General features: G+C 29.2%; 2 protein-coding genes across 4 annotated transcripts; one reads left to right on the forward strand and one right to left on the reverse strand.

Annotated features, from left to right (window-relative positions):
• Nucleotides 1-402: 402 nt before the first annotated feature.
• LOC107611836 (putative EG45-like domain containing protein 1) lies at nt 403-7,252 on the reverse strand. Of its 3 annotated transcripts, XM_088496153.1 has the most exons (5): nt 7,117-7,158; nt 6,742-6,810; nt 2,031-2,176; nt 1,383-1,683; nt 403-607 (listed from the first exon to the last, which is right to left on the reverse strand). In XM_088496153.1, the coding sequence occupies exons 3-5, from the start codon at nt 2,161-2,163 to the stop codon at nt 601-603; spliced, it is 441 nt and encodes a 146-aa protein (XP_088352279.1). In that variant the 5' UTR covers nt 2,164-2,176; nt 6,742-6,810; nt 7,117-7,158; the 3' UTR covers nt 403-600. The 3 variants fall into 3 exon arrangements, with proteins under 3 accessions (XP_088352279.1, XP_020965671.1, XP_016169212.1); XM_021110012.2 differs by lacking the exon at nt 6,742-6,810 and having other exon boundaries at nt 1,383-1,677; nt 7,117-7,252; XM_016313726.3 differs by lacking the exon at nt 6,742-6,810 and having other exon boundaries at nt 7,117-7,252.
• Nucleotides 7,253-11,431: 4,179 nt separating this feature from the next.
• Nucleotides 11,432-17,718, forward strand: DXPS3 (1-deoxy-D-xylulose 5-phosphate synthase 3). Its single transcript, XM_016314477.3, has 10 exons — nt 11,432-11,876; nt 12,972-13,091; nt 13,194-13,358; nt 13,597-13,747; nt 13,916-14,184; nt 14,427-14,709; nt 15,267-15,559; nt 16,015-16,293; nt 16,469-16,753; nt 17,299-17,718. Exons 1-10 carry the CDS (start codon nt 11,700-11,702, stop codon nt 17,449-17,451), a joined length of 2,175 nt encoding a protein of 724 aa, XP_016169963.1. The 5' UTR covers nt 11,432-11,699; the 3' UTR covers nt 17,452-17,718.
• The last annotated feature ends 844 nt before the right edge of the window (nt 17,719-18,562 follow it).

Genomic DNA, 18,562 nt, shown 5'->3' on the forward strand with positions numbered 1-18,562 from the left:
AGACTTTTTGCTAAATAAGGGGTGAATAATTAGAATATGCAGTTATATACTCTAGAAACTTGAGTTCATGGTTTCTTTCTGGTCACCATAATCATAAAAGCAACTCTGCAATTGGTCAACCAATTTTTTTTTCTGGTATTTAATTTGAACCAAACTAACAATTACGACCAGCCCGTACCGTAGCCGCAATTTTTGAAAAAAGGAGGGAAAAAAAAAATAAATGTGAGTAAATGTTTAATTTTTTGTTCATAAAGTTGTAGACATCATTTTGTAAACACTTTTATTAATTTTTATTTGTACCATAATTTGACAATATTTTTTTTATTAGCTATTTTGACAATCATTAGTGGCATCAATCATGCATGCTTAGGATATTCAAATAGTAAATTATAGCAGAAATAATTGGGATATTGCTTTATATATAGGTAAACAAATGTATCTAAACATGTACGTTGCATTGACTTTGACAACATTTCTAGTAGACTAGTAGTTGCATATGCATAATCCTTTTCTAATTAATAAAGATACCCTTATCTTATGACTAATAAAGGAATGACAATTCTTTTCTACAATGCACTGATGCTAGTTTGTACCTTCGAATTAAACCCTGCAAAAAAGTTTACAAATAACAATTATAAATATTAAAGCTCCTATATACAATAATTTAGTGATACCTTAAAAATCACTTAAACTAATTATTTAAAGGTGAAAACTCAAGTGCAGACGTGAAGTTGATAGCTGAGAGCCGTTAGATGAAAATTTAATCAAATCAGTCAAACTATCTAACAACTCTCATCTATTAACTTCACGTGAAATGGACAGCACATGAGTTTCTACTTTATTTAAATAATTAGAAATTGGTTAAAAATTTTTAAAATGTGAAAGAACGTTTTGTTCGAAAAGAACATTTAAACAACAAATTAATACAAACAAACGAGATAAGAAAACTCCCTCCACTCATTAGACAAAAAGAAAACGAGTAGAAGCCTGAAGAACAAGAGTTTTTAATATCATATATTTTTTAAAGCTAAAGCTAATACAATTTGTACCAAATACCAACCTTGTCCCCCAAAAAAAAATCTTAAGTCATACATCATTATTAAATATTTGAATATTGAATTTCTACATCTAACCTTGAGATATTGCCAACAACTCAGCAAAACAAGATCAACACGGAACAAAGACATAGTAATACTAATATGGTGGTTAATTTAAATAAAAATATTTTTATATAAAAAATAATAATTAAAAGATTTATACGTATTAAAATAATAAAAATATTTATAAATTTGTCTAAAAGTATTTTCAACTATTATTTTTATATAAGGACGTTTTTATAATATTTAACCTAATTACTTAAAGATAAGGTTAATTGAACTAACTGTTGAAATTCAATGTTGATCAAAGAAGCAGAGGCATTTGCAATGGCCTGGAATGCAGTGGTGGAGAGGACCATGGAAGTTCCAGCCCTGGAAGGCCTAGAGACCGTTGATTGCGCGCGATCGACGATCTTGATCTGGATCAACTGGCCAGGAATGCAGGTTCTAGGTGCGGCTGCACTGATGCACCTCACCTGATACTGCCTACCACATGCAGCACCATTGTCCCATATGCCTTCTCCTGCTGATGCAAACATGTTGCTCGATGGAAACTCTGATGCGTCTTTACCGTAACATGCTGTGGCTGACCACATACACCCATCAGATCTTTTTCATCATTCCAGTGTCTTTCAAACATTGGTTAACTAATAGAGGTGAGTTCATCACCATATACATTCATGTATGTATGTCATGTTTCAGGGCCAGTGGGCCACGTCCACATGATATAGTGTGTGTTTGGATTAACGTTTGTAAACGGAAGTTTGTATAAAATAATTCCTATATAAACCTCTTTAACTTGGATGTTTTATGCTTTAAAATGACTCAGGAGCATATACTATACATATTTAGATTTTAAACCCTGTTTTTTAAGAGCTTATTTTCTACTTTTCATCATTAAAAAGGGAAATTAAATTGGAGAGTGGAACTTACGTAAAAAGGGAGGACCGTAGTGAGAAGCAGTGCCAACATCACAATGAGAGAAGTGAATGAAAATTGATAAGAAAAAAACGAGGGCCTGGAAGGATAGAAGATGAACAGAAACCTTGTGCTTGTGCATAGGCATAGCTGAAATAATGCTGTGAAACCATTTAAGATATCAGTTATAGAATAATTGTTAAAAATGATTCTAAATTATAGAGTTTGTATCAATGTATTTGACCATTATCTCTGTGCTAGAATTGTATATCATTAATTAATACTTCGTTTTGAACGTTAACGAAGAGTAAAATAAACCAGAGTATTTAACCAAGAATAATAAAATATAAATAAGAAAAGAGAAAGTATAGGGAGCCAATCAAATATTTGTATAATATGTACAATGGAGGTTTAGGGAAGTATTAGAAATATAACGATTAGTATTATCTTTTCTCATCAGCTGAAATTTTTGGGATGAGTGGTATCATAACATGGTATCAAAGTTCTAGATCCGAAAGGTCAAGAGTTTGATTCTTGGTGAACCCCAAAATCTAAGTATGAGTGATGTTCATTTTTTAACTCATATAGCTCATCATACACATTGTACAAATATTCCATTGGCTCTCTAGCAGGACTCGAAAAGAGAAAAGGACAAATCAATTCCGAATTTTTGGTTTGCGAATATTTAAGTTTATTTAAAAATACATTTAAGTTTTTAACTTTTTCAAAATTTAGACATATCGATCTCTGAATCTAATTTGTTCAATTTTAAAAACTCTCTCGCGTGTGCATCTGTATCAACTAAATTAGTAAAACGTGAGTCATGTTTGATTTTTCTGTTGAGTCTGACAGATCCAAATGAATATAAAAAATTAATATGTCTAGATTTTAAAAATATCAAAAATTTAAATATATTTTCAAATACTCAAAAACTTAAATATCTGTAAATCAAAAGGTCAATGACATATTTATCTTTTCCCTATAAATAATTAAGTATAGCTGTTTTGAAAGAAATTTGTTACAATAGGCTTTTTGCATTTTCTTCTGGTGGCTAATTATTTGTATTTGTCAATTTCTTACTTTATTATGTGTTTTGTTCTCTTTCGATTTTAGTTGTTTTTCAGTTTTTTCCCGTGTTTTCTTGAAAAATTTCATATCTAAATTATTATTGTCCTTATATTTTATTTTATATCAATACATTTTTTTGAAGAAAAAAATTGTCGTCTTATTTCTTATTTAAATTTAATATTGTAAAAGTCGAACTTGATATATATTTTAAAAATCGTATCGAATTAATCGATGCTAAATCAATGGTGCTATATGATTAAGTCATCTTAATATTAAGTTCAACTAAATTCATCTAGTAATAATTTATTAACATGATAAAACTAATTAAAAAAAAAATAAAAAATACATAACCAACTTGATTAAACTTAATTTAAAAAATAACTTACCGTTTCTAGCTTTTCTCAATAAACCATAATAATGCTACTTCAAACAAAGCATACAGATAGTCATCTAAGTAGATCACCTGTCATGCCTTTTTTTTATTGTGTATCTAATTAAATCATGAACGTGTATCAATTTTATTAATCAAATAATAAAAAAATTAAAAAATATTTATTAATATATGTGTTATAATATTTATATGATAATTTATATATCTAAAAACTAAAATTAATAAATTATAATTTAAATGACATATTCTCTCTATTTTTATTTTTTTCTAAAAAAAATTTAAAAGTCTAAGATTTTCACATTCTTTCCGTGACCCACCAGTCTCAACCGAAAAAAAAAAAGTCAACCCTAAAAGGTCAAAGAATATGTCGGCCAATTCAATGCCAACGATTACGGACACCATTTTTCAAGCCAATCACATGTAACCCTTTTTAATAAGGAATGAATTTTACGGAGTGGATTCTCTCTAATAAAAAAAAAAACTAGATGTTGTCGAATGTTTAATCTAATTTTTTATTATTTTTTTATTTAATTTTAGTCTCATTTAAAAAATTAAAAATAAAATATCACATTTTATTCTCTTAAGTGTTTTTTCACCGAAAAAGATTCATTTCCTGAATTTTAATATGGATTTTGTTATCATCATGGTATACCCTTAAAGTGCAAATAGCAAAATCCTTTTAATATCAATAAATCATTTGCATATATAGATATGATAATTTTTAAAGAAATTAGTTCTGTTATGCAAATTAAAATTATATAAAATTAAAAACTTTGTTTGCATATATAAGCTAAATTAAAGAATTTTAAAAAATTATTAAAATAATATTTTTTTATATAAAATTAAAGTTCTGGTATGCTCTTTTTACAATTAAATTTTTAGCATCGATCCTAAAATTGTCAAACAGTATAAAAAGAAAAAAAAAATCCTCCGTTAAATTATCTTGCAAAAAATTGCCTTGAAGTTAGCAAGGATAGGCGTATATAATGCAGCAATTTAAGGACTTACTTTCAACTAGAAAAAGAAAATTAGGCACACAATAATCAATTATCCAATACAAAATACTTATGCAAATGACAAATTTTAGTATAGTTTTCTTTAGGGTGTTCACCATCCAAATCAATTCAATTAAAACAATTCATGTAATTTACACTAATTAATATTTTTTTTACTAAACATATTGGCCACCTAACATTATTTGAACTAGAAAAAGGTCAAACCCAAAATAAGTTAGATTGAATTGAGTTTTGTTGCTAAGTGCTAACAAATTGTATATATTGGATTGAATTTTGAGAAAAAACTTTAAACCAATTATATTCAATCCAAACTGAATTATATGATAAAATTATTAGGTAAAATATATTTTTCTAGCTTTAAAGCTTCCGAAAAATTTTAAATATGTTTCCATTATAATTTTATATATTAAAGTATTTTTAAAATTTTTGAAAAACTTTAGAAATAGAAAATATTTTTTAACCTATCATTATTTTAGCATCAAACTTATATTAAACTTAGTCACATTTTATCTTCTAAACCTTAATTAAAATTTTAATTTATTTAAAAAAAATGAACAAGCCGATTTTGCTGTCCTTTGGATTGAATTAAATTCGATTAAAAGTTTTAAATAATAATTTTTTTTTTTGGAAAAGTATAGGTATCAACTTATTACCAATAATAATTAATTATTATATTTTAAACACATATATAAAGAGACACGTCCAAAAAAATATCTATAAAGATACTTCTATTAAATATAATCATAAAAAAGACATTTTTATTAAATACATCTACAAAGACACTTCCATTAAACACAATTATAAATAAGAGTTGGCAGAAGTTGACAGAAATGTGGTTGGCGTAGCTTTTTTTTTTTTTTTTTTTTTTTTTTTTTTTTTTACTTCAAAAACAATTAAAATCACACCACAAAAGTTTCCACTTTCCGGCTATGTCCCCTAATAGTAGGAAAAGGTATTTAAGAAGTGAACTATGAATTGGACAAATCGCCTATTGTTTTGTGTCGTTGGAAAATTCTATTTGATCTCTAACGGCATATATAATATGCTAACAAAAGATGCAGCCGTCTTCTAGAGTAATCGAAAATTGAGTTGTGGTCTTTTCCTTAATTTATTTAAGTCATAAAAAAAAAATCTGAGTTGTTGTTCTTTTCAACAAATATGGTTAATGATTTAAAATTTATTGACATAGTCTAAATTAAATTAAAGATCTTAAATGCAGGCAACGGCCCGCTTGTAGTTGGAAGTTGAGACCTGCATGCATGCCACCACTCTTATTATCAAATCGAAAATATTTGATAATAAAAAAAAATTAATAAAAAATAATTATAATTTATTTAATTTTATTTTTTTAACATTATCGTTTCTAAATATACTTAATACTATAATTACTTAATTAGTATTTTTTTGGTGACTAATTACTTAATTAGTATGAGTTTAGCTAATATGTGTTTTACAAGAATAAGTTAATATTATTAATTAAAAAAAAATAAAAAAAAGTAAAATTTAACTTCTAATATATTTATTGCGTATTTATTAATATAAAAAAATTTAAAAATTTCTACTAACAATAACCTTAATATATGCGCTAAGAATATATGCGCTAAGAAGCAGGGACGGAGCTCCATGGAGAGAAAGGGGAGGGTAACGGTCCCTAATTTTAATTTTTTATATATAAATTATATATAAATTTCAGTTTAGATTTTTTTTTAAATTTTATTTTATTTTTATTTATTGTGTAAATATTTTTGAGTTCTCTCTAATATTTCATCTAGCTCCGCCCCTATTAAGAAGGATACCTCATAGCTAAAGTGCTAAACCCAATTAATTAGTATTAAAGTATCAGAGAGAACATTAGTTAAAAAAAGAAAAAGATTTATAAAGCAATCAATGTAAGAGTCATGAAACTAAAACTAAAAGTTTAAAGATTTATTTTTGTATTATATGTTTTTTTCTTTTTTTTTTTATGTTGATTTTTTTATTTTGGATAAAAGGTAAAAAATATATATTAAAATAAGTCAAACATAAATTTGTAGGTAATAAAAATTCTAATATTATGTCACAAAATTTAAATTAATAAAAAATATATAAATAATTATATTTGTACTATAGGTGAGATAAAATTATAAAATTAACCAAAATTGGCATAATTTAATGTAGAAAAAAAAGCGTAAATTTATCTCTAATATAGTTTTTATTCAGTTTAACCGCAGTTTTAAATCGCCTCTAAATAATTTTGCGACGCATGACCAACCGCAGCCGAATGAGGTGTTTTTAAATTGGTTGTTGACTTGTTGGTGATTTTCAGCAATTGATGAAATAACTGCCACAAAATGATCCAAAAGGTCCATAAAATTACAAAATATAAATTAATTAATATATATAATAATTGGTTGAACTACCTTGATTGAACCTCAATTCAATAGAATTTTTAAATATTTAAACTTTTTAGTTTTATATATAAGTTGTTGAATAACCGCCGGTATAATTTTCCTGTGCTTGATTCATTGACACATATATGTATTTTATATTTTCTATGCTTAATTTCGTTGATACATATATCTATTCTATATTTTCATCATCATACAATAAAGAGAAGATATATATGATACATTCATTTAACACGTACCTGATTATTGGTGGTTATCTATATGATGTGATGCCTTCAAATTTATGAGACTTGAGAGGAATACAATGCATGAAATGACCATTCACAAAATTTTCCATGAAGAACAAGGCATTAAATAGTAATGGATAGAATAGAAGGATAGTGATTGAAGGTTTATGAGAAGTAACTGAAAAGCAATTGACTCAATTAATTTTTGGTCATTTCTTGTGTTATTGGGTTAAATTCAGCGTAAAGAAACAATTAATGTATATGAACTCCCTACGTATTTTAAAAAGAACAAGTGTACACAATCAACCTCTTTTATTTAGGGGGCGGGAGTCTTCAAATTAAAGATGAAACTCTTATAACAAATGATTACTTATTGAACTCCTTTGAAGCAACCTTCTCGTCAATAAATAAAACATTAATTCTAGTATGGCTATATAAATAGGCGAAAACTCAGGTGAAATCGATTTCACGGGAAGTTGATATCTAAGAGCCGTTAGATGAAAATTTAGTTAAATCAGTCAAATCATCTAATGGCTTTCAGGTATCAACTTTACGTGAAGTCGACTGCACCTGAGTTTCTACCATATAAATATTGTTAAAATTAAAGTCATATTTTTTTATATTTTAGTAATATTTTTGTTTAAGTAATACTATTTAAAAAATGTTGTTTAATAATAAAAAATATTTTTTTTTTTAATTTTAGCCATACTTTTTAAAATACTATAGTTATAGTAATTATTATAACATAGTCATATTAGAATAACTCTAAACAAAAATAAAAATTTCATGTTACTAATAATTAGACTTTCAATAAATAAAAATATTAAATATTATTTATTAAATTTTGTTTCAAACTACAAACTTATTAGTGATGAGAGAAAACAGCAGAAGAAAGAGAGAGCGTGCTAAGAGATGAGAGAAAATTTGGAGAAAATAAGAACTAAATTATTATTAAGAAAGAATCTTAACCTCTCTAATACAGTAACAAATATCTAACTTTCTAACTTAACAAAGAAGCTTAGCTAATCCTAAGAAACTTGGAACTAAAATCAAATACACTTTATCTCAAATTTTAAATCCACATAAATGAAGATGGAACAAGAAGAGAAGTTATCATATCCAACACCTTACCGAGAGAGTATATGAAAGGAATAATGAATTGAGTTTAAAGTTAGATGAAAAAACATAAGCAATTCTGCAATGACAGCAGATGTCACTGATAGCAAAAAAATAACAAACTATATCATTTCTTATTTCTAAAATGTGAATAAAACATAATCCATTTATTCAAAGAATACTATTTTCGATCTAATTTTGGATCCTTACAATAAATACAAAGGAGTGGCATGGACTAGCCAATAAAACTGGGAAAAAAAAATCAGCAGCATAATCAACATGAAAACAAGAAAATCTACAACAAGAACAGAGCAACAAGCAACAACATCAAAGCCTAACTTCTGAACCAGTTTTAATAATTTTGATAGTAATCACAAAAAGAGTTTCAGAATCGCTTACTACAAGAAGTGTCACATTCATCATTGTGATTTAAACAAACAATTCTAGCGTGTGGCATTACATTTCTGTTTCTGTCTCATGACCATTATAAATTCCAGAGTATAAAGTGGGGCCAATAAAAAAATATACTTGTACATTAAAAATTAGTTATTAAATTAATTATTATATATTAATCTATAAGATAAACTATTATTTTAGTCTTTTATATTTGGATTAAATTTTAATTTAATTTTTAACATTTTAAATGTTTTATTTCTATCTCAAATTTTTTTAAATAATTTAATATTATCCCACCGTTAGATTTGACACTAATAATTAATGGGATGAGTGACGTGGATGTTAATAACATTACGAATTAATACCTATCTTCTTTCATGTATAAGCAAAATATAACCAAAACTTCTTTGAAACACTTTTTTCTCTCACTTTTCTTTTGGTATAAAATTCAAAATTCTAACTATCATCATCAAGGCTTTAAAATCAAATGAAAAATTTTATATTAATGTTTTATTAGTGAATCGATTTTACTTACATACTGAAATCGAATGCTATTGGTTTTTCAATATGCAAATTATTTATGTCAAATTTAATAGTGGAACAACATTGAACCCGCTTAAAACTTTTGTGTAATTAAAATATGACATTTGAAAATTTTTAAGATTAAAATAAGATATTTAAAATGTTAAGAACCAAATTAAAATTCAGCTCTATTGAGTTTAAAGTAAAACAATAATAATTATTTGATAATAACAAAACATTATTAATTGAGTTAAAGTCCAAAAGTATTTGTAATGTGTGTGCTTACTGTACAAAAAATAAAATGCAACTGAAGAAGCCCAAATTCCATTACAAATAATCTCTTCCCTATTCAGCCCATAACCCATGTGCTGTACCCACAAAATAAGGATGAAAATATGTTTTACAAGCTAAATAACATGTTTAGAAATAGTTTAGGCAAAATAAAAAAGTGATTCACCAAGTTTTAGCATTGAAAAAAAAAAAGAAAAAAGTCAAATGTTGGAGAAAAAAAAATCAAAATCAAATTTGATACAAAAGTTAATTAAAAAAGTTGAATTACTATGTTTGTGCAATCACTCTAACTTGTTGAAGCTACCATATTTTTGGATAGGAAAAAGAAAATAAAGATTATCTTTCTCATCACAGAATAAAAGCCATAATTAAAATTTGGAGCCAAAGAAAAGGAAAAAAGAGAAGCAGCTAGATCAGAAGACTCTAATGCAGCTACTTCTCTTCTCTGCATCTTTGTTCTAATTTTTTGGAAAAAAGATAAAGTTAAATGTGATCTACTTGTTTAAAATTGGTATCCTCACTAAACTCAAGTTTTAGAAGCTATGTCCTTATAAAAAAGGGTAAATAGCTAAAAATTAAAATAAAGAGAGTGAACACACTGTTTGATTTTCATAGCACTTTAGTTATATCTTCTTCTCTTTTATAGTTTTACATTGAAATTTTTGTTATTCAATTTTATCTTTCTTTATTTCAATCAATAGAAAAAGATAAATTTGTGAAGTATTAGTAAAATTTATTGAGAGAAAGGTAAAGAGAATAAACTTAGAGAAAAACTAAAAATTATGTCAATTTCTTTTGTTATCATTTCTGTTTTGTTTTCATGAACTTGAGAAGTTTTTCTTATTAAGTTGGATGAGCACTTAGTGTTGAGAGTTTATGGAGTGAATTTAGCCAAATCAAACTTGGCTAGAAGTTTGGTTTGTCCTTAATAGGATTAGATAGAATCCTTGGGAATTGATGATTGTAATCTTTAAAAAAAGATAGTAAAAATTTCACCATAGTTGTGGTAGAGAGTGAATATAGGCTACATTGCATATCTAATTAATAAAAATGATAAAATATTATTTTTTTTATTTTATCTTTTTTTTTTATAAAATTTAAGAATAAAAAATGCATATGTTCTTGGTTATCATTTGTTGGAAGGAAATGGTCATGACCGGAGATATTGAAGGAATATTTTATAAGTTGAACTGAGATATCAGCTAACAATGAGGAGCGCAAGAAGTAGATGATGTATTTTTGTGTGATTATTTAGAATATCTGGTTAGAAAGAAACATAAGGATTGTTCATAATAAAAGTAAAGGGATTGATAAGGTTATCCCTATGTCCTTCATGAACTATAAAAAATGGTTAGGTGTGAATCTTTTTTATTGTTGATGACAATGCAAAAAATGACAAAAAAATAAATACTAGTGTTAGAGTTGGGTAACTTTTGCTTTATAGTTTTACGCTGGTACTATTTGTTATTTTTCTTCACTTCACTTGTTTTGCTGAGCTTTTTTTCAAAAAAAAATAAAAAAATACAAAAAACACAAAAACAAATCAAACACATATTTATATTTGAATGAGAAAATTTTTAATTATTATTAATAGACATAGAATTTGTCTGGGTGAATTTTTTAAAAAAGATTTTTTTTTGAGTCATTTTTTTTAAAAAACTTATGAAAAAATAAAATAATTTTATAAAAAGATCTTTTTATTTATGGATATAATAATATAAAAATATTTTTTTAAAAATTTTTTTTATTTTTTTAGTACTTTTATTTTATTATTAAAAAATTTTCAAACACACTAAAAAATTAAAAAAAAATTTAAAAATTCATTTTTATTAAAATAATAGCGTCTAAAAAAGTACGTAATATTTTTTTCATGGTTGTAGATTCATAGAGTAACATATCAGTAAACAAAAATCAAACACCAAAGTAACTGCTTAAGAAAAATTAGGGATCAATCTAGAATTTACTTAGCAAGGTAAAATCTTGATGAGTTGTGACACTATGCAGAAACAATGACTCCGTGGAAAGCATACATGCTTAGATTTCTCAACTCATTGCCATTTGTTAGTTAATGGCAAGTGCCGTTCACTATTATTCCCTGCCTTCCATTTTTGTTTCTTTCTTACTTCAAATCTCTCTCTCTCTCATCAAAATCTCAATCAACCAAAACAAGAATTTCATTCTCTTCTTCTGTTCGTTCATCCCTAACTATTACTTCATGGTTCCCCTTAATCTGAAACTGTGAACTGTGATCGTTTTTTCCTCTTTCTCTTATGGATATGGCTACTGCACCTGCGACACACTGTTCCTTTGGAATTCGCATTCACTCTCATGCCGCTTCTTCTTCTTGTTTCCCTAACAGATTGGACTGTTCCTCGTCCTCCCACTTCCCTCTTCATCTAGAACTTTCTACGATTTCCATCTTCCCTCGTTCTTCTTCTCCTCTAAAGGTAACTTTTTTTTTTGTATTTCCTTATTCTCAATTCTAAATGTAATTGCTGACTTGCATGCTACAATTAAAGTAAACAAGAAAAAAATGTCTTTCCTTTGAGTTTTAGTTAATGCACCTCAAATTCATATCCCTAACTGCTTAAGGAAGTGCCTATGCTAATTAGCTTAGTTTTCAGGTAAGAATTCCGTTACTAGGTAAGAATATATTGTTAAGATTCATATTATTATGCAAATTATGGAGTGTATCATCCAAACTGTGAAGTTGGTGATATCTGCGGGTTTGAAATGTCATGATATGGGACATAGGAACTGAATTCAATCTGTTATGAGTTGAATTCTTAAATTTGGTCACATTTGACAAAATACACAGATTAGATTAGGAAACCTTTAACTTTAGTCTTCAAGAGTATTTAAACTGCTTACATTAGTTTGATTGACCTTAAAAGTTATTAACTACTTACTATAGTACATAAAAAAAAAGCATCGGAACATATTTAAACTAATCATATGAAGTGTAACTCTTATATATACCATGGAGGAAGAGTGGGAAGAGTGATTCTTTCTCCATTTTAATCTATCACCACAAAATAATTAAAGAAGAGAGATAAATGACTAGTTGTCAAACAATGTAGAGTAAGAATTTTGTATTCTATAGAAGATGATAAGTTTTGGATAAGAAATTACCTATGTTATTGGATGGAGGGAGTTTAACCTAGTAAATTACATGATTGAATTCAATTCCTTGTTTTGATCCAGCTTATAGAGAATTGAATAATCTATTTTTACTATTATACCCTTCATTAATAAAAACATTGAAGAAATGCCTTACAGCTCATTGGAAATTTAGAATAATTTCTATATATAAACTAATTCTATATTGTCACCTTCTTATGCCATTCTTTTTAAATTAGTTTAATATAACTGAAAGGCGACATGATACTTTCTTGTATTTTTATTGTATGACAAACGTCGTTGCATAGATATTATTATCTAATATTCTGATTAAAGTTGTAAGAGTGTTTCAAAGAAGGGAGGCAAGTCTAATTAGCTGTGTTCTGGATGAGTGAGTGATATCTGATATGTTCTGGATGCAGGGATCAATGGATCGAGTATGTGCACGGCCTGATATTGATGATTTCTACTGGGAGAAGGTTTCAACACCCATACTTGACACAATTGAAAATCCTATTTGCTTGAAAAACTTATCTCTTAAGGTTAGCTATAAGATCTTAGAAAATTTATCTTTAAAATATTGGTTTTGCATTGTTCGTACTTGTCTTTTTTGACATATCAGAGCTAAATAATTCTCTTCTCAGGAACTGAAACAACTAGCTGGGGAGCTCCGTCTGGAGTTGTCTTCAATTATGTCGAGTACACAAATATCATTGAGTGCAAGCATAGCTGCAGTGGAGCTGACGATTGCAATGCACCATGTTTTTCATGCTCCAGTAGACAAGATATTATGGGATGTCGGCGAACAAGTAAGATTTTAATTTATATGAGGGGGGAAAAAAAAAGAGATGCTGATGTCCCATTCTTATTTTACTTTTTCCCGCTTGCCTTTTGAGGGTGGAAAGGAGAATGCAGATCACAAATTTTGCTACTTGGAGTTAAATTTGTAACTAAACAATGAATAATCTTTTTTTCCCCATTTCTTTCTATGAAAGCCAATGGATGGCCTCTTTTGGATAATGTAGCCTATTCGTCATTTGCGTGCAGACGTATGCACATAAGATTCTTACAGGAAGACGATCTCTCATGTACACAATGAGACAAAAGAATGGCATCTCTGGTTTTACTTCTCGATTTGAGAGTGAATATGATGCATTTGGTGCAGGTCATGGATGCAACAGTATTTCTGCTGGACTAGGTAGTTTGTATGTTCTTTTTAAGCTTTTTCCATATTTTATTGTTTTTCTTGCTGCTCTGAGTATAAATATGTAGTTGGGTCAATAAAATACTTGTTTCCTATGAATTTAAAAGTTTCATAGGTAAATTAATTGGTACTCAAACTTGTATCTGGTATATTTTATTTTAGGCATGGCTGTTGCACGAGATATGAAGGGGAGGCGAGAACGCATAGTAACAGTAATCAGCAATTTGACAACAATGGCCGGTCAAGTGTACGAGGCAATGAGCAATGCAGGATATTTGGACTCAAATTTGGTGGTAGTTTTGAATGACAGCCGGCATTCCCTACTCCCTAAAGTTGATGAGGGCCCAAAGACATCCATCAATGCCCTCTCTAGTACCTTGAGCAAGCTCCAGTCCAGTAAATCTTTCCGAAGATTTAGAGAAGCTGCTAAGGCATGACCTGTTTTCTCTTCCTTTGTTTTGAAAAGAATGCTATATATTTTCATTCATTGTGCTACTTGCCAGCATGCAGGGTTTATATGGCAATGATATCGCTTTTTACTTCAAAATGATCCTACTAGGGAAAGCATTATACTCTCAAATAGTTGATATGTTTAATATGCTCTTCCTTTCAGGCTTCAATTTCGGTGTCTTATTATGTTTAAGTATATGGTAATTTGTATTCATTGTCCCAGGGTGTCACAAAACGAATTGGTAGAGGTATGCATGAATGGGCAGCAAAAGTTGACGAATATGCCCGTGGGTTGATTGGCCCATTAGGTTCTACTCTCTTTGACGAGCTTGGTCTGTACTACATAGGCCCAGTGGATGGTAATAATATTGAAGATCTAGTTTGTGTTCTGCAAGAAGTTGCTTCGCTCGATTCAATGGGTCCTGTCTTGGTTCATGTTATAACTGATGATAATCAGGGAGTAGAAAACAATAAAAGAAGTGATATGACCGACGGGCAGGAAGATGGTATGCATTAGTAGGGATCTTTTCTTGTGGTAATTTTTGGATCATCGTTAAGCCTGACAGCTTATCTTTGCCACTATGAGTGCACGTTCTAGTTCCCTTGTTCATCTTTCTCATTTTTCTTTTCCCTAGTTGATTTCACATCCTTAATCCGTTCAAAATGAACAAATATTGCATACTACAACAAATGAACAACCACTAGATAGACTATCTACATGAATCGATGGAATCTAAAAAGTTCAGTAAAATCATCTAAAAGTGAGGATTTTTTAATGGTTTCTTCTAAATATTTCTTAAGAATTCCTTTAAGTGGATCCACCAAAATCTTTCCAAGCTGTTTCCTGATATGGGCTGTAACCAGCATTGACATTGTTTATTTTCTTATCTGAGTTCAGCTTAGTATGATTTGAACAGCATATAGTTGTAAAACCATGTTCCTAATGGAAGAAAATTATAAAATTCTGTTCTTTATAGCTTTACTGTGGTATTGTCTTGAAATTTTAGATAATACATGATTTTGCTGAAGAGGTTTTAATGAATTGCCTGTGTTGACATTTCAGATTCTATAAAATCAAATTTTTTACATTATGATGTTCAGCAACGGACATATGGGGATTGCTTTGTGGAGACTTTGGTTTCAGAAGCCGAGAAAGACAAAGATATTGTAGTTGTTAATGCAGGAACCATGATGGAGCCATCACTAGAGCTGTTTCGGGACAAATTTCCCGATAGGTTTTTTGATGTGGGAATGGCCGAGCAACATGCAGTCACCTTTGCTTCTGGTTTGTCATGTGGTGGATTGAAGCCTTTCTGTGTTATACCTTCTTCCTTTCTACAAAGGGCATATGACCAGGTCAGTCCTTATTAACTACCCTAATAGCCATTATCTGTTGTTGTAGACAATCAGAATTGTCTTGGAGAAAAGCATATTTCTGGTTGAAATTAGTTAAGTTTTCAGGGTTTGATGAAAAAAATAAAATAAAAACTTTGGAACATTGAGCTTGGACTATATCAAGAAATGTTTTGAAATCTAGAGCACTATGATTATTGTTACTATTAATACTGCCACAAGTGAAGGGAATTTTACTTCATGAACCTTGAGCCATTAGTTGGAGACCTATGGCACTATTTTTGTTGTGTGAGAGTAACTATGCTTCATATATTTGTATAGAACATCGAATAATGCAAATGTCTGGGTAAAACCAAAAGGTACCTTACCAGTAATGTGCTAAAGGAATGGTTAGTGCACATTGCATATTATATATAAGTAATAAGTATTTTAACATGTTAGTTACATATGGTATGCAGGTTGTCCATGATGTAGATCAACAGAAAATTCCGGTACGCTTTGTCATCACAAGTGCAGGATTGGTGGGCTCTGATGGTCCTCTCCAATGTGGGGCATTTGACATAACCTTTATGTCATGCTTACCGAACATGATTGTTATGGCACCGTCTGATGAAATCGAACTCGTGCACATGGTGGCTACTGCTATTCATGTCAATGATCGGCCGATTTGCTTTCGGTATCCCAGGGGTGCTCTTGTTGGGAGAGACCAAACTATATGTGATGGAGTCCCCATTGAGGTAATCAGTGACACCCTATTTTCTTTATCCATTGTTACTTGTGCCAAATCTCATTACCTGACATTAAACCTGAGGAAGCATCATTCATTTTCACACTGCAAAATTATATCTTGAACTAGAAGATAATGTGATATCTTCCTCCTTTAATTTTGGAGTGATTAATAACTTTTCACAGATTGGAGAAGGAAGAGTTCTTGTTGAAGGTAAAGATGTTGCTTTACTGGGATATGGATCAATGGTTCAGAACTGCCTTAAGGCTCATACACTTCTTGCAAAGCTTGGCATTGAGGTCACTGTTGCTGATGCAAGGTTTTGCAAGCCCCTTGACATCAAGCTTCTGAGGCAGCTCTGCAAGCATCATTCATTCCTGATTAGTGTCGAGGAAGGATCTATTGGAGGATTCGGTTCTCATGTTGCACAGTTCATTGCACTTGATGGACTGCTTGATGGAAGTATTAAGGTACTACAACTTTTATTATATTTGACGGCTGTGAATTAATTGTGTTAAATACCTAAGCAAAGTGGGGATCACATTAAAAGCTAGCAGATATCCAGGTAGTAGCCACTCGGCTATAGGCTATCAGTATTCAGTATTCACCTTAATCTAGCCTATTGGTAGCCATTTTCATACCGCCAACAACCAAGCTCGGATACTATTTTTAAGTACCTGTAAAAAGGAGGAACCAAACTTTAAAAACTAGCTGTTAAGAGAAAAGACTACTTTCCTTAAATACATCATCAAGCATCCCATGATAGCCAAGTCCTTAATAGTTTAATTTTGGTTATTGGGCTTTGTGGCCAACTTTTACTAACCACGTAGCCGATAGGTCCCTGTATCTTTGAAAAACCTCCTTAATTTAAAGATCATTTTGTAATTTTACATGTATTTGTTGCATTTTAAAATATCTAGGCTGGACATATTATATGGTGAGGTATATATGACTAATTTTTTTTGACCATTTTTATTATTTTCTGTTTCTTATTCTCTCTATCAACTCTTTCCAGTGGCGACCAATAGTCTTACCTGATAGTTACATTGAGCATGCATCACCAAACGAGCAGCTTCAGCAGGCGGGGTTAACCGGACATCACATTGCCGCCACAACATTGAGTTTGCTTGGCCGTACCCGCGAAGCTCTCCAATTCATGTGTTCTTGACCTGCATACTTGTCATTCATTTGTGACTATGATAAAGGGATATCCGATGGTTGCATCGAATAATCTTGAAAGCAAGGCTCTATGTCAGGTTTATTGATCTCCTTTGTACTTGTAATCTTGTGAGGTTTTACTTTACATGTATGATGATAGAAATAAACCACGAATGCCGTTTGTAAAATGTATAGAATGCATGTCAAATAGGATAAGAAAACGGTAATGTAAAGTGTAACAATCTAACCAATCAAGATTGAGAGTTTTCTTACAAAATTTGCTTGTTTAATATAACTGTATAAGTAGGTTAAGGCTTTTATTTTCTCTTCTTTTTTGTCCCCCTTAATATTGAGGAATGAGACTAATCATTTCTCATAATCTTCTAATTGTAGTTCTCCACTAATCTAATTAAGAACTTAGGGTTATAATGTGTTATCATCATGTGTAAGGCTATTTATTACCTCAGCAAATCCTTATAGGTGAAAGGAAATCTTCCCCCCATTGCTAATTCTATGGTTAAAAGTTAAAACATAAGGATAATAAAATGTGATTAACAGGCTAGTCATGAATATTGCCATAGGTTATTATTTCTTCCAACTTTTGACAATGCATTTGCTTTAGAAGTGGTCTTTAAAACATTTATTTTATAAAAACAATAACATAATTATATACTAAAAAATATTGAAAAATTACATAGATACTTTCATATTAGAGGATAGTATGATATCATCACTGTCTAAAACAATGTTTTTATGTTTCTATATATAATTACATGTTATACTTCTAACTAACTTTTCTAATTTTATTGACATTAGAATATAATTGCTTTTGTTAATTTATCATTTTTTAGTAAGACAAAAGAAAGTAAGAATTAAGTAAGTTGTTAATTCGTATAAAATACGTGTTTTGGACCAAAACCAAAAAAACCCAAAAATACATATATTCTAGTCAGTCATAATTTTTTATTGAAATAACATGTTTATATATTATAAAATCTAGCAATATTAAATTAATATAAAAAATGTATAATCCAAATTAAAAACTTAAGAATATTTATAAAAGTATTTGTATTTAAGCAATGTGTAAAAGCTAGAAGAGAAGTTAATGAGTTTGAAAAATA

Source organism: Arachis ipaensis, chromosome B8 (genome assembly GCF_059453495.1).
Source record: "Arachis ipaensis isolate K30076 ecotype BB chromosome B8, ASM5945349v1, whole genome shotgun sequence".
In the NCBI taxonomy this organism is placed as follows: domain Eukaryota; kingdom Viridiplantae; phylum Streptophyta; class Magnoliopsida; order Fabales; family Fabaceae; genus Arachis; species Arachis ipaensis.

What these genes read in the sequence shown, in the direction of transcription:
- LOC107611836 (XM_016313726.3), bottom strand. Translation starts at nt 2,163, where the DNA reads ATGCCTATGCACAAGCACAAGGTTTCTGTTCATCTTCTATCCTTCCAG. An exon ending in CTACGGTCCTCCCTTTTTAC is followed by an intron (nt 1,684 to 2,030) that starts GTAAGTTCCACT and finishes GTATGTGGTCAG; the next exon opens with CCACAGCATGTTACGGTAAA.
- DXPS3 (XM_016314477.3), top strand. Translation starts at nt 11,700, where the DNA reads ATGGATATGGCTACTGCACCTGCGACACACTGTTCCTTTGGAATTCGC. An exon ending in GTTCTTCTTCTCCTCTAAAG is followed by an intron (nt 11,877 to 12,971) that starts GTAACTTTTTTT and finishes TTCTGGATGCAG; the next exon opens with GGATCAATGGATCGAGTATG. An exon ending in TACAAAGGGCATATGACCAG is followed by an intron (nt 15,560 to 16,014) that starts GTCAGTCCTTAT and finishes TATGGTATGCAG; the next exon opens with GTTGTCCATGATGTAGATCA.